General features: G+C 37.1%; 2 protein-coding genes and 1 long non-coding RNA gene across 5 annotated transcripts in view; 2 read left to right on the top strand and 1 right to left on the bottom strand.

Moving 5' to 3' along the window:
- Positions 1–19,398, top strand: part of DMXL1 (Dmx like 1) — an 87,796-nt gene extending 68,398 nt beyond the window's left edge. The window contains exons 34-45 of the mRNA XM_030466930.1: positions 206–323; positions 1,996–2,058; positions 5,576–5,662; positions 6,300–6,421; positions 6,531–6,672; positions 11,089–11,149; positions 11,678–11,805; positions 11,978–12,070; positions 12,508–12,599; positions 13,379–13,431; positions 15,110–15,327; positions 15,745–19,398. Of these exons, the coding sequence (XP_030322790.1) occupies positions 206–323; positions 1,996–2,058; positions 5,576–5,662; positions 6,300–6,421; positions 6,531–6,672; positions 11,089–11,149; positions 11,678–11,805; positions 11,978–12,070; positions 12,508–12,599; positions 13,379–13,431; positions 15,110–15,327; positions 15,745–15,969 (1,402 nt within the window). The 3' untranslated portion in view covers positions 15,970–19,398. The remainder of the gene's footprint in view (positions 1–205; positions 324–1,995; positions 2,059–5,575; positions 5,663–6,299; positions 6,422–6,530; positions 6,673–11,088; positions 11,150–11,677; positions 11,806–11,977; positions 12,071–12,507; positions 12,600–13,378; positions 13,432–15,109; positions 15,328–15,744) is intronic.
- LOC115599878 lies at positions 5,887–20,192 on the bottom strand. The gene is made up of 3 exons (XR_003988657.1): positions 20,106–20,192; positions 15,198–15,307; positions 5,887–6,031 (listed from the first exon to the last, which is right to left on the bottom strand). It is a non-coding gene; the product is annotated as an uncharacterized LOC115599878 (long non-coding RNA).
- A 132-nt stretch (positions 20,193–20,324) lies between these two features.
- The window catches only part of TNFAIP8 (TNF alpha induced protein 8), a 59,426-nt gene continuing 59,100 nt past the window's right edge, over positions 20,325–20,650 (top strand). Inside the window, exon 1 of one of the 3 annotated variants that reach the window (XM_030466900.1) lies at positions 20,325–20,388. In XM_030466900.1, coding sequence (XP_030322760.1) covers position 20,388 — 1 coding nt within the window. In that variant the 5' untranslated portion in view covers positions 20,325–20,387. Of the gene's footprint in view, positions 20,389–20,563; positions 20,618–20,650 lie in introns of those variants that run through there. The other 2 variants (XM_030466901.1, XM_030466903.1) reach the window with 2 other exon arrangements.

Below are 20,650 nucleotides of genomic sequence, written 5' to 3'. Positions count from 1 at the left end.
ACTGGAGGAGAAAATGCTGCATGTTTTTTTTCCTACTTCCTTTTGCACCTCTTCTCACATGTCATTTTATTTGAAAGATGGTACCAGCATTTAGAGAGCTTTAGTTTTGCTTCAGCATCTCTTCTAACTATAGTTTGATTAGAACGTTAGATGCTGAGGTCTTTTAGAAGCATGAATACAATGTTATTTTAACTTTATTCTATAGATCTAACAGTCATCTTGCACGATCTGTGAAGAGGCTCTGGCAGTACTTGGTCAAACAGGGAGAAGTCCAGGAAACCTTTATCAGAAATATTTTTACAAAGAAGCGATGCCTAAATGAGGTTGGTATGGTATATAAAATACATAAAATATTGCTGGTCAGTCTATCAGCTTTTACTTAAGTTATTTAGTTGGCTTGTTTCTTCTTTCAAGAGTGAAGGGTTAATATACTTGGCTTTGTCTCTACATCTACAGTGTTTGACATTAAAACTCTGTCTCCATTATGTCATGAAAAACAAAAAATAATCAGTCTTTGACTGTAGACAGACAAGCTACAGTCAGCCTCTTCATTAAGATCAATCTAAAAGCTGCTCCAGAATAATGACAAACTTTGATATTTCAAAGATTAAAACCAGTGACCTACTCAGTCAAAGTTCTAAAAGTTTGAGTTTGTCCCTACAATTTTTTTTTCCCTAATTAATCTTGGGCTTATTCATTGTTTTCTAGCATGGTATAATTCCATTTTAATAAGAAAAATGGTCATACAACTGGTCATATTTCTGTTTCTGATAACTTGTCCCACTGTCTAGCTGGATTCCAGTTTCCAAATTCAGTTAAATGTTTTAAAGTTTTGATTCTGCAATTGAGGGTTTTTTCCTCCCTTAGTTGCTCCTTTCTGATTCACTTTTTCTCCCAATAATTTGAAAGAAACACTTGCATTATAGAAAAGGTGTGGACTAGCAGAAATATAGGAGTAAGAAGCAGATCAGAGCAAATTAAAAATGCAGGGAGAAAGAGTATTCAGTAAACTTAAGACAGAAGAGTTCCGTATGAAGTTATCTTTGTCTGGTCACAATTAGAATACTAGCACAATTGTTTTAAGTCTTTGTGGCTAGTTGTGTTTACTACAGACTGCAGTTAAAAGGAAAATTTTTCCTTTTGTTTTGTTCTTCGAAAATGCTAATCATCTTATGCTAATAATACAGGAATGTTCCTATGCTGTATGGAATCATAGAATCACAGAATTTTAGGGGTTGGAAGAGGCCTCTAGAGATCATCTTGTCCAACCCCCTACCAAAGCTGGGTCACCTAGAGCCGGCCACACAGGAACACATCCAGGGGGATTTTGAAAGTCTCCAGAGAATGAGACTCCACAAGGAGAGACAGCTTGTTCCAGTGCTCCATCACCATCACAGTAAAGAAGTTTCTCCTCATGTTGAAGTAGAACTTCTTATGTTCTAGCTTAAACCCATTATTCCTTGTCCTATTACTGGGCACCACAGAAAAGAGACTGGCCCCTTCCTCCTGACACATATTCCTCAGATATTTATAGACATTAATAAAAGATCTCTTTTCAGTTGTCTTTTCTCAGGGCTGAACAGCCCCCAGTAAAGTAGGTATTTTGGAATATTTTAGATGTAGTTTATATGTTTCCAAGTAGAATCACTTTTAGTCTTACACAGCACAGGTATGTTGGCTTTATTTTGTTATCTTCTTGTTTCTGGTGTCATTGAAGATGACTTATCACAGAAAAATTTGACTATTAGGATGGACAAAATGCTGTTACAGTACAGAATGAGTAAATCAATGTCTTGTACTTAATATGGTGTTCATAATTTGATAATATCTGTTACGACATAAATTAAGTGTGTGTGTGCTTGTGTTTGCAAACATGCTGTTGTATTTCAGTTTTTCTGTATTGGAGTAAACAACAAGGAAATGAGGATTTCCATGATACCTTGCAAGTCTTATCTTTACTTTTTTTTTTCTGTGGTTGTTCTTTCCTTGGTCAAGTCGTTAGAGGAGCACAATGAAACCATGAAACATTGTGTGGTGGAAGAGCCCATCATCAATAAGGTACGCAGTAGTAAGGCTCAAATTAATTAGACCTTACATCATTATGAAATATTTCCTTTTGAAATCTTTCCTTTCCTGGTCTCCCTTAAATGTCTGCTGACATAGAAACAAAATTTAAAATTCAGTTTTCCAAAAAGATTGAGTTAAACTCGTACTGTTAGAGAGCCCATATGTCTTTACTCCTGCAGGGTTTCCAGATTCATTTAGCCCCAGAAGTAGTCAAGATAGATGAGGAGTTTGACATGGTAGATGAGGATTGGGTTAGGGATCAGCTGAGTAATCTGGACATCCATAAGTCGATGGGTCCAGATGGAATGCATCCAAGGGTGCTGAGGGAGCTGGCGGAGGTCATTGCTAGGCCACTCTCCATCATCTTCAGTAAGTCATGGGTAACAGGAGAGGTGCCTGAGGACTGGAGAATAGCAAATGTCACTCCAGTCTACAAGAAGGGCAAGAAGGAAGACCTGGGTAACTATAGACCGGTCAGCCTCACCTCCATCCCTGGAAAGGTGATGGAACAACTTGTTCTTGTCACTATCTCCAGGCATATCAAGGACATGGGGGTCATCAAGAGCAGTCAGCATGGTTTTATCAAGGGTAAATCATGTTTGACTAACCTCATAGCCTTCTATGAGGAAATTACTAGGTGGATAGATGATGGAAGAGCGGTAGATGTGGTTTATCTTGATTTCAGTAAAGCATTTGACACCGTCTCTCACAGCATCCTTGTAGATAAGTTGATCAAGTATGGGTTTGGTGATCAGGTAGTGAGGTGGATCAGGAACTGGTTGAAAGGAAGGAGTCAGAGAGTTGTAGTCAATGGGGCAGAATCTGGTTGGAGGTGTGTGACTAGTGGAGTCCCTCAGGGGTCGGTGCTGGGACCGGTGTTGTTCAATATCTTCATCAACGACTTGGATGAGGGTATAGAATGTACCCTCAGCAAGTTTGCTGATGACACTAAGCTGGGAGGAGTGGCTGACACACCAGAAGGCTGTGCTGCCATTCAGAGAGACTTAGACAGGCTGGAGAGTTGGGCAGGGAGAAACATGATGAAATTCAACAAGGGGAAGTGTAGAGTTTTGCATTTGGGGAAGAACAACACGATGTCCCAGTATAGGTTGGGGGCTGACCTGCTGGAGAGCAGTGTAGGTGAAAGAGACCTGGGGGTCCTGGTTGACAAGAAGATGACCATGAGCCAGCAATGTGCCCTTGTGGCCAAGAAGGCCAATGGCATCCTGGGGTGCATTAGAAAGGGTGTGGTTAGTAGGTCAAGAGAGGTTCTCCTCCCCCTCTATTCTGCATTGGTGAGGCCGCACCTGGAGTATTGTGTCCAGTTCTGGGCCCCTCAGTTCAAGAAGGACAGGGAAGTGCTTGAAAGAGTCCAGCGCAGAGCTACTAAGATGATTAAGGGGGTGGAACATCTCCCTTATGAGGAAAGGCTGAGGGAGCTGGGTCTCTTTAGTTTGGAGAAAAGGAGACTGAGGGGTGACCTCATCAATGTTTTCAAATATGTAAGGGGTGAGTGTCAGGGAGATGGAGTTAGGCTTTTCTCAGTGGTGACCAGTGATAGGACAAGGGGTAATGGGTGTAAATTGGAGCACAGGAGGTTCAAGTTGAATATTCGAAAAAATTTTTTTACTGTAAGGGTGACAGAGCCCTGGAACAGGCTGCCCAGGGGGGTCGTGGAGTCTCCTTCACTGGAGACATTCAAAACCCGCCTGGACACGTTCCTATGTGAAGTGCTCTAGGTGGCCCTGCTCTGGCAGGGGGGGTTGGACTAGATGATCTTTCGAGGTCCCTTCCAACCCCAAGGATTCTATGATTCTATGATTCTATGAAACTAAATGTATCCTGGGAAGCTAGATGAAACAACCAAGTAAGAACAATACATATTCTCAAGTTCCACAGCTGTGCCAAGTGAGGAGCTCAGGCTTTTTGCCATTTGCCCAGTGATAAAAATTCAGAAGTACTTTGAGAACACAGTACATAAGGAATTAGAGCAAACTTTTAGCATATTACTAGTTTGCACAGGTAATTTTCACTGAGCCTTCGTTATTACAGTGGTAAAGCCATATAACAACTTGGTATCAACTTTCTTGAAAGATGGATTCGAGAAACTAAAAAGCTATATTCCTATGCCTAATAATGCCAACAAATTCTGTATTCTTTAGGCTTTCTTTCACAGAAATAGTGAGAAGACAGCTATAAGAATACCCTATGATGTCCTTGGGCTACCTTGTTATTTATGTGATAGAGGAATATTAGCCAGTCGGTAATTGGAACTGACTGGGAGGGAAAAAAAATAAATCTTAATTTCATGCAGGTTTGTTCACAACATAGGTCATGGTTTTGTATCTGTTTGTCACTGCAGTTTTACGTACCTAAGATTACCATGGTACCAGTTTTGTTTTAATATTTAAAGAGGTATTTTGCTTTGTGGTTTATAATAGCTACAGATTTTCCAGAGTTTTTCAGACAGATGAAAATCACCATCTTTTTTTTTCCCCCTAAAAGATTTTTGTATAAACCTTTTGAAGAGAATTAAGAAATTGAAGGGAAGAGTCTGGGAAATGGTTGTTCTGGAATAATTCATAGAATCATAGAATCATAGAATTAGCCGGGTTGGAAGGGACCTCAGAGATCATCTAGTCCAACCCTTGACCCACCGGAGCAGTTGCTAGACCATGGCACTGAGTGCCACATCCAGTCTTTTTTTAAATGTCTCCAGGGACGGAGAATCTACCACCTCTCCGGGCAGTCCATTCCATAGCCTAATCACCTTTTGTTTTGAAGAAAATACAAAATTTTACATTTATAATTCAGGTTTCAATTTTTATGTCACCATTTCATTTGCAATGCCCTTTTTTATGGTAAAATTACTTTATATCTGCAACAGACTGGAGTCTGTATTCTGTCAGGTTAATATTTGAAATGCTAAGCTCTTAAATTTTTAATGAGTACTACAGTGCTGGTAGATTTTTAGAATTTTGATGAGCTGGTGTATGTCTGGATGCCTTTCTAATATACAAAAAGGTAGACAAGATTCAACTAGGTCACATTAAGGAAAGAAAAGTCAATGGGGTAGTAAAAAGGCTTGTGGTCCTGTCACATGCAAAATTCCAGATTTATTTAATTGCAGAGAACATGAAGAACTAAGTTGACAAAATCCAAATTTATTTTCTTGCTCAAGGTCTTGTCTGAAATTTGTTGGACTACTTAATCAGTTTCAGTGATGAAAAGTGTTTGCTAAAAGCATGGAAATACTTAGCAAATTGTTCAAGAAGAAAATATTTAGACTTTTTTTTCTAATCAACACCCCCTATGTATGCATGTTGCCTCACAGGTTTTCAGTGTCCCTGATTACAGGGTATATTTGTAATATTTTCTTGGAACTAATTAAAATCAAGAAAAAAATACATGACATTTCATATGATCCATTGTTTTGTTTCTATACTTCTGGTAAAAAGTAGTACTGCATATACATTTACATTTAAATATGCTTACTTTTTAAATACAGATAGAAACAGATTTGTGTTACCCAGGAGGCAAGGCACGAATAATTCATAAGGAGTCTGACATCATTACTGCTTTTGCCATCAATAAGGTGAGTATGAAAGAGGTAAGATAATCTAATCGTGTTGTAGTTCCACTCCATAAACAGGTGGTAGTCCTACTTTGAATTAAGCAAAATATCCTTTGCCATCCATCTTGATACAGATTGAACTCCTTAATTTTCTTCTGATAATTAATTTTCTGATAATTAATTTTTTTTTCTACTGTGCAATGCATTGAGAAAAGGGAAAGGTGGCCTCTAGTTTGTCTTGAAGCTTGTCCATAGTACTGTTTTTCCGTCTCTGTCAAAGACAACCAGGAAGTCATCTTTTCTTCTTCTGTTTAGCCATTTAAGCGTTAAAAAGTGGAGGAGGTGAGCTTGGTTGCAAGCATGGTAGTACAGTTACATCATCTTTATCATCTGAGGAAAGAAAGGAGAAGCAAAAGCTGGTTGAAAAAAGTACAAAATACAAATTGTGTATGGTGCTATCTCACATGCAAGTAAACTTTTAAGGGGATAATGCCAAGTTTAGAGAGTCCACATACATAGATTTGTAGACACAAATGTTTGGGATTTGTAAATTTATTAAGTGTGTGGTTTTGTCAATAACGGTATTGTGACAAGTGAAAATAAAAAAAGCACTTTTTTAAGTGTTCCTTTTATATCTGCCTTTGTATTTTTTTTTCAGGCAAATCGGAATTGCATTGCAATAGCATCAAGTCATGACATTCAAGAATTAGATGTTTCTGCAATTTTGTCTACACAAATCTACACCTGGGTTGATGACGATGTCGAAATAGAAAATAAAGGGTATACTTTCTATGTTGCCAGTATCAAAACTTGACTGTATAAATCAGTATAACAGAGCATAGTGTTTAATGTTGTTGTATTATATCTAACCTATAGCATTGTTTTATAGGGCTGATGATTTCTTGGTTATACATGCTCGTGATGATCTGGTAAATGTTCAGGGATCCACTCCTTATACACATAGTAATCCTGGCACACCTATCAACATGCCTTGGCTTGGTAGTACGCAAACTGGCAGGGGTGCATCTGTGGTAAGTTGCTTGTCAAAGATTAGTCTTGTATATTCTGCCTGCTTCTCTCCTTTGTTGTTATATTTTAAAATTAGCATTTAAGTAAATGTAGTTATTCTGTGTAATCAAGGTGTGCTGGAATTGTTTATAATAATCTGATTAATAGGTTAAAATACTGCACGGAATTTAAGGTACACCAGGTAAGGCAGACAAGTTTTTAGTCAGGCCATATAGGCAGTGTTTAGAAATGAGGAATCAGTGTTCAGGGAAGTAGTTGCAGCTTGCATTGTTCTTTAATGACTTGAAATACACCAAATAGTGTATCTAAAAAGCATACATATTCAGGAGATTTCAGAATATAAGTTTCTAGAGACTGGGTAGAAATACTTGTGTGAAGTATCAACCTAGCTTTTAAGCCTAATCTTAAATTTCATTCTGAGTTCTATTCCTGTTTTTATTGAAAAGTAAATACCAACTTCTGCTCTAGTAGAAGGTACCATTATAGTACACTGTATAGTAGGATGATCTCCTGTGATAGAAGTGATAGCAAATGAACTAAAGCAGATTTCACTGGCTACAAACATCACTACAGACATCATGTGTATGTTGAACTACACATTATGCTGATGTATGGCTGCTTATCTCAATGGCTGCTGTCAGCTGTTTTCTTTGAAGTGCTCTACAGTTTTGCTTTAACACTTTAACAGTTCTGAAGATCTTGGTTTTTAGGAGATAATCTTCACTGCTTGGCATATTTGACATAAAGTAGAGTGAGGATTGCACAGTAGAAAGTGACTATGTCCACAGGAACGAATTGAGCCTTCTTATCGCAGAGGTGACATCTGTGCAAGGGTAGCTCTTCTAGAAATAATGTTTGGAGTAGAGTTTGGCTGTGAACAAAAAGTTTTTAACTCAGATTTTATTCAGATTGAATGGTAATTCTAGGCAGTTCATTGGCATACTTATTCTTTGTTCCTGTGCAGCATACGTGTTCTCTAATAATACATATCTGTTGATTAGTTAGCTGGCAGATGGTTATTTGGAGCCATGTAATATAGCTGAACAGGTCATAAAAGATGTCCATATTTCTCAGCCTGTCTGCAGATTGACATGGAGTTTTCCTGGGTAACCAAATTAAATAATTCTCCTGATTTGGCTGCACTTTGTTGCATTTAAGAGCTCAGGGCAAGTCCATAATTATATTAATTCATATTCTAGTTGATTTTTTAAAATACTTTGACTAGCAGTAAAGAAAGTACGAATGTTATAAGAACAGTAATGTTATTCACACTTCGAAGTGGGTAATGTGCCAGTCTCCACACCTCTCCCTTCTGTTTAGAACTACTAATCCTACTAGCTGCCAGTTTTTTAGCTCTAGTACCACAATCAGGTTTCTTCTGTAAATATGTTTTTGACATTTTTGCCACTTTCTCCTCTCCGTTTCATTTTTTACACATATATTATGCATATATTTATGTATAGAATTTATGTGTTTGCGTGTTTCTTAAAGTAATTACATTATCTATTAATCTAAACTGTTTTTCAGTTACCTTCTACTTTAATATGTAGTAATACCTAGATACCTAAATGTAGTAATACCTAAAGATGTATGCTATGCTTATGTTGAATGCATCTGCAGTTAATATTTGGACCTAAGTTTTGTCTGACATGCTGTTTGACTGTGGCTGAGTAGAGAACCAACAGCAGCACACAACAACACCTGCCCACTAGGGAGGAGAGACAAAGGTACTGAATGAAGGACAAAGTAAATGAACGAAGAAATGGAGATCATTGGGAAGAAATTAATATTACTGTGGAAGGACTTAGGTCTGGAGGGAACTCCAAAATCTTGTTCTTGCTGCTATTTTTTACTTTGGTCCTTTGGACACTGCTTTCCATCCTTGTTCCCATCTTTGCTTTTCTATAATTTGCAGCCGATTTAGTAGATACAGTCCGCTGTTCTTTACCATTACTGGCTTTTTAGTCTGACTGTCTTTGCTGCATTTCCATCAACAGAAGAAACTATTAGACTTAATGATACTCAGTAAACCATGTTTTATTAGCTCTAAGTTTTTTCTGTTACTCTTTTTCATTGTTTGCTGGTACACAGTTCATGCAAGGTAAGTAAGGCTAACCACCAGAGCCTTCAGCACAGTTCTTAAAAGAGAGAATTCTAGGAAGCCCTTACCGAAATAAATAGTATATACTGTCAGCTTTGAAACTGGGGTCATGTTAAACAGCTTGAATCACTGACACCGGTTTAATAACTGATGGGTTGAATTTTAAGCATTTTTTGGTCCTATTGAACATTAGGCCTAAAACACCCAACTCTCCAACAGAGCATTCCAGTTTTGTAGTTACCAACTACGAAAGGGAAACTGATGGTTACTAGCATCAAATGTCAGTTTCATTCATAATGGAAGTGTTTGCATTTGCTCCAGATTAAAAATACTGATCCAGAGATTCATGTTAATATGCTTTCAAAGGCATGTTTATGTAACCTTGCTTTTATACAAAGCATAATTGAGTAGCGGTTAGGAGACAATGATGCATGTTTATCTGTTGAATGAAGATGATTTCTGGGTAAAAGTGGCTTTAAAATTCAACACAGCCCTTCAATTTTGGTGAAGAAACACAAGAAACATGAATATTTGTTCTTTCAGTTTCAGACAGGGATAAGCTGTAAGGTTAGAGAGCAAAGTATTGCAATTGTTTACTGATTAGTATATGCACTAATGTTTGAAGACTGTTATCTTCTGTCTTGCCCTAAATCTCACAGCATATATAAGGCTTTATTCACCGATGTCTTACATTCAGCTTTTTTCCTTGTAATTTAAAGTACTTGCAGGAAAAAAGAAGAAATATATATTTGAAGATCTTTTTTATCTTTAGGAAAATGTTTTGAAATAAGCTTGGGTAACACAGAGGTGTAAGGCCCTCTCTTCAACATATAGTAAAGCTTTGAGAATAGGAAGATCTCAGTCTGCTTCCAAAATGTAGTCAAGAGGATAGCAATTACTCCACTGATGCAAGTCTCTGGAAATTTAGCAAGAATATCAGTTCTTTCCTTTCCAAGTGATTTTTCCTTCTTTTTGGTTGCAATCTGAGAATTTGGAGAACATTGCTTTTCAACTCTCCAGATCATATTTAGAAATATGAAGCAAGTAAACATTTGCAATTCATACGTCATTCCAGCTGACACCCTAATATGATTGGAGGCCAGGGTAGAATAGCATACTTTAAACTCTTCATTAGCCATCTACTGTTTCAGTGACAAAGCAGCAGCAAAATACTGTACAAAATTATAGCAGTTGAAAGTCATGATTGGAGTCAATGAACTTAAAAGTATTTTCCAACCTGGATAATTGTATGTAAGTAGTTCATTACCAGTTTGCTACTGACGGTAGCTGCTGTGTTGGAAGTAAAATATCTGTGTTGCCATTTAAAGTTAATACCTGGCTTGAATATAAATTTTCACCCTCTTCTCTCTGAGGTTCAGGTGAAAAATACATGCCTGAGCAAACTGAATCCCAACAATTTTCTGAAGAATTACAGTCCTCACAACAGCCAGATGCTTTTGAGGAGAACTAACAGGAGATAAAGGAATGGAAACTTAGTTTCTGTGTGCATTAATAAAAAGATGAGAAGGGAAGAGACATGTAAGGAAAATAGAATTGCATTGCTGCTTTCCTGTTGTGGGTTGGACTTATAATTTAATTAGATGGCAGTTTTATTCTAATAGTCCTAATGTCTCCAGTCCTCTTCTTCATATATTGAACACTTTCTATTTAGAAATCAGTCAACTAAGAAACACAGTATTCTTGGTAACGAACCTTGATCAAAGCAAAGTTTGGAATTTAGGAACAGAAGTGGTGCTGGAAACCTATTGGATCATTATTTGCAAAACTATAAACACTTTTAAAGAATTTTTTATCTGCCAGCTGTTAGGTATATTGCTTATTTTGGATGTCCACAAATACTCACTTTTCAATCAATTACAATAAATTAACTAAACTTGAAAATAAATATATTCCTTCCTTTTCTTTTTACTCCTGTTAAAAGTTTGTTTACCTCTTTCTTTACATGCTTCTGCCTCTCTCTTGCTTATCTTACAATATTCAGGAATATTCCAATAAATTTAATGGAATCAGAAAGGAATTGGCAAGAAAAGAGGTAAGACTGCAGTCTAAAGAGTGTTTATATTTGGATCCATAAATCTCGGAAGCAATAAGTTATTATTTACCTAGATGTATAAAGATCAAAAGTATTAACATCTACACTAGTCTTGAAAGAAATTTACTTCTCTCTGAATTTCTAAACCCAGTCCAATTCAAGTAGGAATTTTCATATGACGCAGCTCTCAGCAATCACTAAATACTCTAATTCAGTAACTTTTTTCAGTAGTAGTTTTTAATAGTTTTTTTTTATATTGAACAGATGATCAAGAAGGCTATTAATAACGTCAGACGAATGGCTTCTCATCCAACATTACCATACTGTAAGCTGAGTTTTGTTAAAAAAAAAATAAATCTAAAGATTATATATTTAGTAATGGGCCCGGTTTCTTAGTATTTTCTTAGTGTTTTAAAACTTAATTATAAGCCCTATATTACTGAAACTATTTTTCGTTTTAAAGAAATACATAATGGGTGATATATAATACTCTGTAGAAACAGTGGCATTCTTAATAGCAAAAGTGCTTTGTTTTATTTATGACTTACATGAAAGAAAATAGGAAGAAGATACTTCTTATTTTTATAAGATTCTTCTTATTTTAGCACCACCTAAATATAGTTCTTAATTGAATAATAAGTACGTACAGTTCAATAAAGTTTGAATAGCACAGGTTTAAGTTTCAGTGGCACCCCCTACTCCTACTGTATGCCAGGTACTATGGCACATATTCTGGCATTAGTTATTTTGAGGATGTTGTAAGCTGGTGTGAGATTTCTTAAAATTTTGGAAGCAACATTCCTGTTCAGATGCTATAACACCTGTGAAAATTGATAAATATTTTCTGTTGCAGACCTGACAGGTGCTCAAGATGGTAGTGTAAGAATGTTTGAATGGGGTCATGCACAGCAAATCACATGTTTTCGATCTGGTGGCAACTCAAGGGTAACTCGAATGAGATTCAATTACCAAGGAAATAAGGTAACTGAAAGGGTGCCTCTGAACTTACCATCTTCTCTTCCACCCATCCCCCCAGTTTAATTGTAAATTAGCAGAAACGCCAAGTTCTTCAAGTCTAAAGCAGTTTTCTTTGAATTGTAGATAATATTTCTGTAATACTTACATATATATTTACAATAATTTTTTTTTCCAGTTTGGAATTGTTGACGGTGATGGATATATAAGTTTATATCAAACAAATTGGAAATGTTGCCCACTTACTGGAACTTCACCTAAACCATATTTGGTAAGCTCAGAAGTAAATTTACTTTCATAAACTTGTATTGTACTTTACTTCCTTCTCCTTTAGAATAGTTCGGAGCGAGCAGGGATTATGCTTGTAACCAACCAAGATATAATAATGAAATCTTGTGAACTATGTGGCAGATGAGCTCTTAAATCCTAATCATACTAAACTGGAGAAAATGCAGTATTAGATCTGGAATTACTGTAGTGCTCTTTGAGGCTTGTTAATACTTTTCAGTTGTTAATTAATTGTCAATAACTTGGAACTTGAAAGAATCTCTCCAAGGAAATATAAGAGTGTCAGAAGACATACATATACCTTTATAGCCTGTGTTCTTTAAACTAACTACTTACCTTCTTGATAAAGTTTTAAGTTTTCAGGCTTAGACAAAATCTGGATTTTAATTAATGGATAATTTCTAAACTGCACTTTTCCAGACGTGGCAGTGTCATAACAAAACAGCCAATGACTTTGTTTTCGTAAGTTCATCATCTTTGATAGCCACAGCAGGATTGTCTTCTGACAACAGGTGAGAACTGCAGAGATCATAAAAATGAACCGTTCCCATGTTTTCTCTTCTTTACTTCCCTTCACCTCTCTTTTTTTTAATAACTTCTTTGAAGTAGTTTAAGAGCAACATGCATGGTTCTACTGTCTTACTTGGTGGTAGAGGTGGAGAAGCAACATTTGCAGCTAAATTCCATGTGCCTATTAAAGGAGGTTCCATAGGGACATTGAAGTTCCTCCTTTCAGCTGCTGTATGAGAAGGGAGGTGCTGAGCTCATTTTCCTGGTACCCAGAGAAAGGAGTCCTCAAGTCTGTCTGGACACTGCCCTTAATAACAAACTTTTAGTCTGCCCTGAAAGGATCAGGCAATTGGACTAGATTATCTCTATATGTCCCTTCCAACTAAAACAGTTCTGTTGTGTTATATTTCTATGAGTCTGTCAAATTATTTTTTTAGATGTAGAGAGTTGTGTATAGCTCTTTCTGTTTGGGTTTGGTTTTTTACTAAATTTTTGGTAAAGTAGAAAGAACTGCTGACATTTAGGTGAGTTCAGCTACAAAAGATTGTAATAGCAGTATGAATCTTTTATGAGAATAACCAGTCATAGAATGATTGTGTAGAGGGCATGTTCTTGCAGTATAACTATAAAAGTAATTTGAGGTCTTCTCAAACATAATCATTCAGACCTGTTTACATTGATTTTTATGCCTAAGCCAACCTTTTAAGATTCAGATGACTTTTCAAGTGTTCAAAATATTTTAGAAGATTTGTCACTGAATTGGAACATTTTTTTTCCTCAGAAATATTTGTCTTTGGGATACTTTGGTTTCACCTACAAATAGTTTGGTGCATGGTAAGTAAAATATAACCAGCGAAATATTTGATCACAGTAAAAAATATGTCTGTGTCTGTCTTTATGGAAAAGTTACTGTGGGAGGTAAGTTTAGTAGCAGTAAAATATATTTCACTGTCCTGTGTGAATGCACCAGCAGGAATATAAAAACAGATTATTGAGAAATGTTTTAGTGCTTGAATAAAAGATGAGTTTCATGGACATGAGCACCTTCCTTGGCATACCTTGGCATTCATCTTTGCACCTCAAGTGCTACCACTGAAAGCCAGACATCTCTAATTTCTGTTTCTTTTTAAAAGATTTTGAGCAATTCCAGATTGTCGTGACTAGTGTGTTAAGACAATAGCTGTTAACACTGTCAAAACTAAGTTTTTAGTACAGTTATGAGAATTTTTTGCAAGATATGTGTCTACACCCCTCAGTTCAGAGTAGCTATAGCTGTGTCTGAACTCATAAATCAGAAAGGTCCCCCTCAAAATTGGCCAGCTAAGTTTTAGACCAAATAATGGTACTATAAAAATAGAATTGGGCACTTGTGGATACATTATGTTTTGGGAGTATATGAGAGGACATTGCTTCTGAAAATCCTGTCCTTAGAGAAGCCAATCATTATAAAATGGTTCTCTGAAAAATATGAATAAATGTTGAATATGAATAAATGCAACAGATTTTCTAGAAAATACTAGAATTTTTTTTTAATATAGAGAACAAGCAGATGTACAGCTAAGACCTCATATAGTAATTTTTGGAGTTGAACTGGAAGATAACTACTTTTGTAAAGTAGTGCATTTTTGCTCTAAATGGTTGTGCAGTTCTAGGGCACTTTTATTCTATGTATTATGCCAAGCATCAGAATGTTTTGAATGCTTTCTCTTTGTGTGAATGTATTCATACACACACAAACACAGTACTACAAAAATGCTTTAGAAGAATTATTTCTCAAAGTATGCTTTAACAGATGTGATAAATACTTAGTGGAGTTTCATTAATTTTATTACTAGTATTTTGTTGAGTGGAAATTAATTTCAATGTCTGAAATACAGAATTAGGCTCTGTGTAATTGAAGTGTGGTGAATGCTTACAGGTATGTGTGAGACGTGTGGAATTTCTGACTGAAATTTAGTGTACCCTTTCAGCTACAATATACTGCAAGCCACCATAACACAGACATATTGAGGTTGTACTGGTAATTGTAATCTTCATTCATTTGCTCTACTCATTTTGAGGGAGTAAACATAATTCACACAAATGTGAAAAACAGCAAATTGAAAGAAGTAGTAAAAATTAGAAATTTGGGCAGGTAATTTAGGAGGACATTTCATATGTGAAATATATTCTTCAAAATAATCATTAGAGAGTTTGAAGGGAACCTGTTTCTGGTCAAGTCTTAACAGTCTATGATTATATAAGGATAGGCAAAAGGGTATTTTTTTTCTCATAGAGATTGTACATACTTAATTTAAGAATATTGCAACTTCAGGACGACTCATCTGAGGCTGTAGTTAAATTAATATATATACATGGTACTGCAATACACGGACTGGTTGAAGTCAGCTGTCTTATGGCATCTCAAATAATCCTCTCTCAAATAATCAGTTATATGGATAATTAAAGTTATTACTGTAAAAATGAGGTTAGTGCTCTGTGTTTATTTGAATTGCTTTGCTTTGTTTTTCAGCTTTTATCTGTCATGATAGTGGAGCAACTGTGCTAGCATATGCTCCAAAACATCAGCTGTTAATATCTGGAGGCAGAAAAGGCTTTACCTGTATAATTGATCTTCGCCAAAGACAGCAGCAACAATTACTTCAGAGTCATGATTCTCCAGTCAAAGCAATTGCTGTTGATCCAGCAGAAGAGTATTTTGTTACAGGATCTGCTGAGGGCAACATAAAGGTACTAAAGAGGGTGAGGGAGCAGAAATGAGGATGGTAATGATGTATGTACAGGTGTATGTTGTACAGGTATGTTGATGAATGTTGTACAGGTGTGGAGTGATCAGCTGTGCATATATTTGGCATTTGTTCTCAACCCTGACTTTCACACTTAATAATGTAGTTAAGAAATGTTAGCCATAACTTGCAGTCCTCTTTTAGTTTGTTTTAATTTAGTTCTCATATTTCTTACTATAGAAAACTAATATTCTGTAACTGTCATTACAGATTTCTACATTTCTTTTACAGTTAGTGTCAGAAAAATTAATGCAAAATGTAGTTCAGTTTCTCCATCTCCTTTCCCCGTTCTCATTATTGGTCAATGATAAGATGATGGTCATTATCCTTATTAGAGACTGATGTCCTGATGCTTTTTCAGGTATGGAGTCTGTCTACATTTAGTCTTCTTCACACTTTCATCAATGAGCATGCTCGACAGTCTCTCTTCAGAAACATTGGAACAGGAGTCATGCAAATTGAGACAGGACCAGCAAATCACATATTCTCCTGTGGTGCTGATGGAACAGTAAAGATGAGAATCTTGCCTGATAGATTCAGCCCTTTAAATGATGTGTTAAAAAATGATGTGAAACTTGTGATCTAATATTTCCCTCAGAACAGTGTATAACATTCCCATTCTGACATCCCTGAAAATATTTTCTCTGGAATTAGCCAACAAAGCAGATACACAATGAGAGCTTGTGCCACTAAGTTTAATTTTTGTTTGGTTTGTTTAGTTTTCTTCCTCCCTTAATATTTATTACCTGGAGCTTTTAGTCCCTGGTGCACTGATGCCTTAAAAGATTAACAAGGTCCTTCAAATTTTGTTCATTGCCTAAATTAAATCTATACACTACTCTGAATTATATACCTGTAATATTATTAAGATGTTGCTGAAGTAGTTTACTCTTCTTTTTGAGGTAGTTACACTCCCACCTGGAGTATACCATCTGGGCATGGCCTCTGCTTATCTTCAACACCCTTCTAATATCAAGTTTGTCCAGATGGAAACCTTAGATGTTTCTCTTTCACAGTGTCAACCATAACTGTGTCTCTTCTCAACTTGTTTAGTCAACTGACAATAAAAATTTATACCTATGTGTAGAAGAGAAACAAAGCATGTATGATTAGATATTCCTGGCCATGCAAGCATTCATATAGCAAGGCACTGTCTGTCTCCATTCCTGGAATCCAGGCTGTTTACCTTTCTAAGTTGCCTAATCTCCTTTGTCTCATCTGGGGTATAAGAAACTGAAGGATATTCTGGAACTTGTCATCTGTTCTATAGCTTGAAACACTGCCATCAGGATGGCAGGCTTACTTTTAAAAAATAACTTTATTTTTAACCTTGAACACTCCCATTAAAAAAATGTGTAAATATTAATGGATATCTTCCTAGGGAAATAGTCAAGATTATGTGAGATGTTTTAGTCGTGATCAAAAAGATACAGGAAGATACTGTTTGCTTTAGGATACGGCACTAGAATTTCTTCTAAGACTTTATGTGCATGTCTGTAGAGAAAAAACCCCACCTAATTAATTTTTTCATTTTTTTCCAGTGAGACTTTTATTTAGCCCAAAGATAGTCAGTTCACTCTTAGCACTTACTTTCTTGTCTGATTTTCCTTAGTACTTTAAAAAAGGAAAAAGGAAAAAAGTTCAACAGCAAAGTACTTTAATATTGTTACTTTTTGTACTGTAGGTTTACATTTGGTGCAAAATTAAAGAAAAAATTTTGAAAAGGGTAAATTTTTTTTTTGCCAAAATAGTTAACTGCATAACTTAAATGTCTGACCAAATTATTAATGCACAAAGCCTTTACATTTTTCAGTCAGCTAAAGACTGTTTCTGTTAGTGTTTTAGTTTACTTTTCCTGACTTGAGAGCTTGACAGAGGTTTTATTTGTAAATTAGATATAAGGCTGGATTACTTGAATGCCAATGGTGTACTTTTGCTAAAATATATTTTGTGAATTATAGCACCAAGATATTAACTGTAAAATAAAGTTGTCAAACTAGGAATTATGGGGATAAATAAAGCATAGCAGAAATGAAGGGCTTGTAAAATGAACTTTAACATTCTCAGGATGCTTTTATCTTAAGAATATAAAATTGTTTAAAAAGATTTTGTAAAATGTATTAAGGTCATTTTCAATGTATGTTTTGCAAGTTGCAGTGCAAACGCTATGAAGGTTTTTCTGCACATAACCTGAATTTTCAAATTGTGCAATAAAAAAATGTGAATATTTTGCCATGAAGAAACCTGTGACAGCATTACAAACTGTACAGCTGTTCAGTGATTCACTTATAATTGTTCTTCCACAATACTCAAAGCTTGAAATCAAAATTAATATCAAAACAGTTTAAGTACAGTGATGGACCAGAAGAGTGACTAAAAGTGACAACACCTTACAAAAACACCAATGCATATGTCACGCCTCTTCAGTGGCTGAGTTTCCAATATCCCTTATTCTTATAAAACAAGAAAAACAACAGTTAACAGTAGCAGTCTTTGAGGATCAGCTTAAATTCTGACTGGTACTGGAAGGCTACTGCTTATATACGTGAATTAGATTCATGCACCCAAGTCAACTATCAAAGTTACATTTCAAAAAAAAAAAATGTGCAAAATTCACAGCAACATTACATAATGATGTCCTTGATATTTTGTCCTTAAATATTTATCACATTAGTTTTAATATTTCAAGCTCAGTTTATTGTACTGGCAACCACAAAAAGCTGTCCTACTGAGAAGATTCTGTGTGTAATTGCTAAGACATACTATGTTGTCAATTTTGAGTAGAGCTGCACAATGAATAATCTTGGCAAACTTACACCAGCGCAGTACTGACTGTGATAGGGATTTTCAATTATATCTATAGTTAACGTAAGCTACTCTCAAAACTAAATTATGTAAAATTACAGTGTATTTGCCAGACCTTTGTCACCATCCCAATAAATACTGCAGAAACTCAACTCCCTAGAATTCTATGTTGCTGCTACTTCATTCAAAAATTAGTAAAATGTTTGTTAGTATAATGCTAATTGATGTTTAACAATTTCTGCAAGTCAAATTATCAGTAGCTTTCTTACAATGATTAAATGAAAATGAGTTAAAATGAGTTCTGTTGTATCTGAAACTTTTAAAAGGACACTCAGCTTTAAATCTAGTCACTTGGGAAGACCTGAACTCAAACTCTTCCAGCTGTTGCCCTTAACAATTTCCACTGAATTTGTTTCCTCCATTAATTAATACATTGTCCCTGTTGCTATGCAAGTTATTCAGACTGGAGGGTTATAGTGGTTACCCAGTGTTTTGTACTTGAAGTAGCCATGTGCACAAACTGAACATAAAATCTGCATTTGCCAGCGCTTAATTGACAATAACTCCATGTCCAAAGTAACTTAGCTTATAGTTGATGATGTCCCTTTTAAATATCATAGACTAGCAGTTGTGACTTGTGTTTGTCTATGTAGCAATACGTAATGCAATCAGAGTGTGTAATTCCTGTGTTGCTAATTGATTCATTTACCTCAAACAGATATATGATCCAAGTTCTTTGCTATTACTTTAGTAACCTGTGGGAGTTAAAACTCTGGCCATCTGGGTACTTAAACTGGCTTGCTGTGTGACATTAGAAAATTCTCAGCTGACAGCTGATGTTGCAGGAAGTTTATGAAGAAGGGAGAGTGGAATAGATACAGATTTATATCATGCTGCTGTGGCCAAGGTGAGTTTATACATCTTCTGTAGTGTTTCACGAACGTAACTACCAGCTGCAGGATATAAACTGTTGAGATACCCTACATAAAGTACCACTCCCCCTCCTCTTAAGAGCACCCAGTGTTAGATAGTTGCAATAGGTATTAAAAAAGCAACAATGATTAAAATGAAATAACCTTGGAGACATATGTGTTCTGAGGTAATTTTTTCAAATGTTTATTTTTACTAAAAATAGCAAAACCACCTCTAATGGCAGGTTCAGCACACTGATCAAATTACTTTCTATAAAATAAAGAGATTGATTTACCAAGTTTCCTGGTGTTTCTTATTCCTCCCTGTTCCTAACTCAAAAATTTTCATGGGGTTTGAGCTTTCACCTATCCTGTATTTGTTTTTAATGTGTTAGCTTCTCATGCCTTAGCTTTCCTTGTACTAGCTTTCTGATGTTTTCAGAGGGTTTGTCTTTGTTTCATCTTTTCGTTATTAATTGAATGCATAACCTTCAGTTACAATCAGTTTTGAGTCAGTTCTCAGTGGAAGGAGGCTGATGTTGTAACAGTGCTTTCTGTAATTTGCTTCCACGACTAACTCTTAACCCCTTGTTTGTTTTATTTAAACCTGAAAGCTTGTGAAAGTCTTGGGAAACTTCACCTCTACTTTTCCCACCTCTAGAAGTACCAAGTAGAGTGTCCCTGCTCTAGTGACACACGGGGCAACGAGCTGCTGCCAAAATCAAAAGTACCTAAGCAGACAACTCAGTAGAAAGAACAGTTTTGTTTGGGGGTTGTCCTTGCCATACTTTTAACTCCTCCTTTGGCAGCAAAGGAGAGAAAGAAGGAAATAAAATTAGAAAAAAAAAAAAAAAAAAAAAAAAAAAAAAAAAAAAGTACCCCAAAGTCCACCACCGAGACAGCGATGTCCTCTGAGAGTTAACTCCCTCCTCCCACCTGGTGCTTTCCTCTGTGTGTGCCCGGGAAAAGGCCGTTACTACCCCTGCTGTGCCAGCTCCTCGCCTACCTGAGGAGGTATCGGCAGAACTTCGAGTAGGAGTAAGGACGGGCGGCCCCCAGCCGGGTGCAGGCGGCCCCCGAGGTACCGGGAGGCTGCTCGGCTTCCCCCTTCCCCTCCCCACTCGGGCCGCCGCTGGCAGAGCCGCCCCTCTCCGCCCGCCACGGCCGCGCCCCGCCCCGCGGCGTGGGGAGCCGGGGTTGCCTCTGCCGCGCCCGCACCGCCTCGCACCGCCGCCCCCCCCCCACGCCACCCCGAGGAGGCGCCGCCGCCCCCGCTCCGCACCCACACAGTAAGTGCCACCGCTCCGCGTCGCGGAGCTCTGGTCCCCCTCCGCACCGGTCACCCCCTTCCTAGCAGCGGAAGGAGTGGGCGAGGGCGGCAGCCCCACCGCCACAGGGCGGGCCCGCGCTCCGCGGCGCCTCAGCGGCGGGGCGGGCTGGGGCCTGGCGGCCCAGCGGCGCCGCGGCAGCCTCCCCGCCCAGGGGGGCCGTGGGGGTCTGAGTGTCCGGCAGCTGCAGGTAGCGGACCCTGGGCTGGGCTGAGCTGCGTAG

Source organism: Calypte anna, chromosome Z (genome assembly GCF_003957555.1).
Source record: "Calypte anna isolate BGI_N300 chromosome Z, bCalAnn1_v1.p, whole genome shotgun sequence".
Taxonomy (NCBI): domain Eukaryota; kingdom Metazoa; phylum Chordata; class Aves; order Apodiformes; family Trochilidae; genus Calypte; species Calypte anna.
Note: the sequence above shows the minus strand (reverse complement) of the source record. Positions and strands in the feature narration are given on the sequence as shown.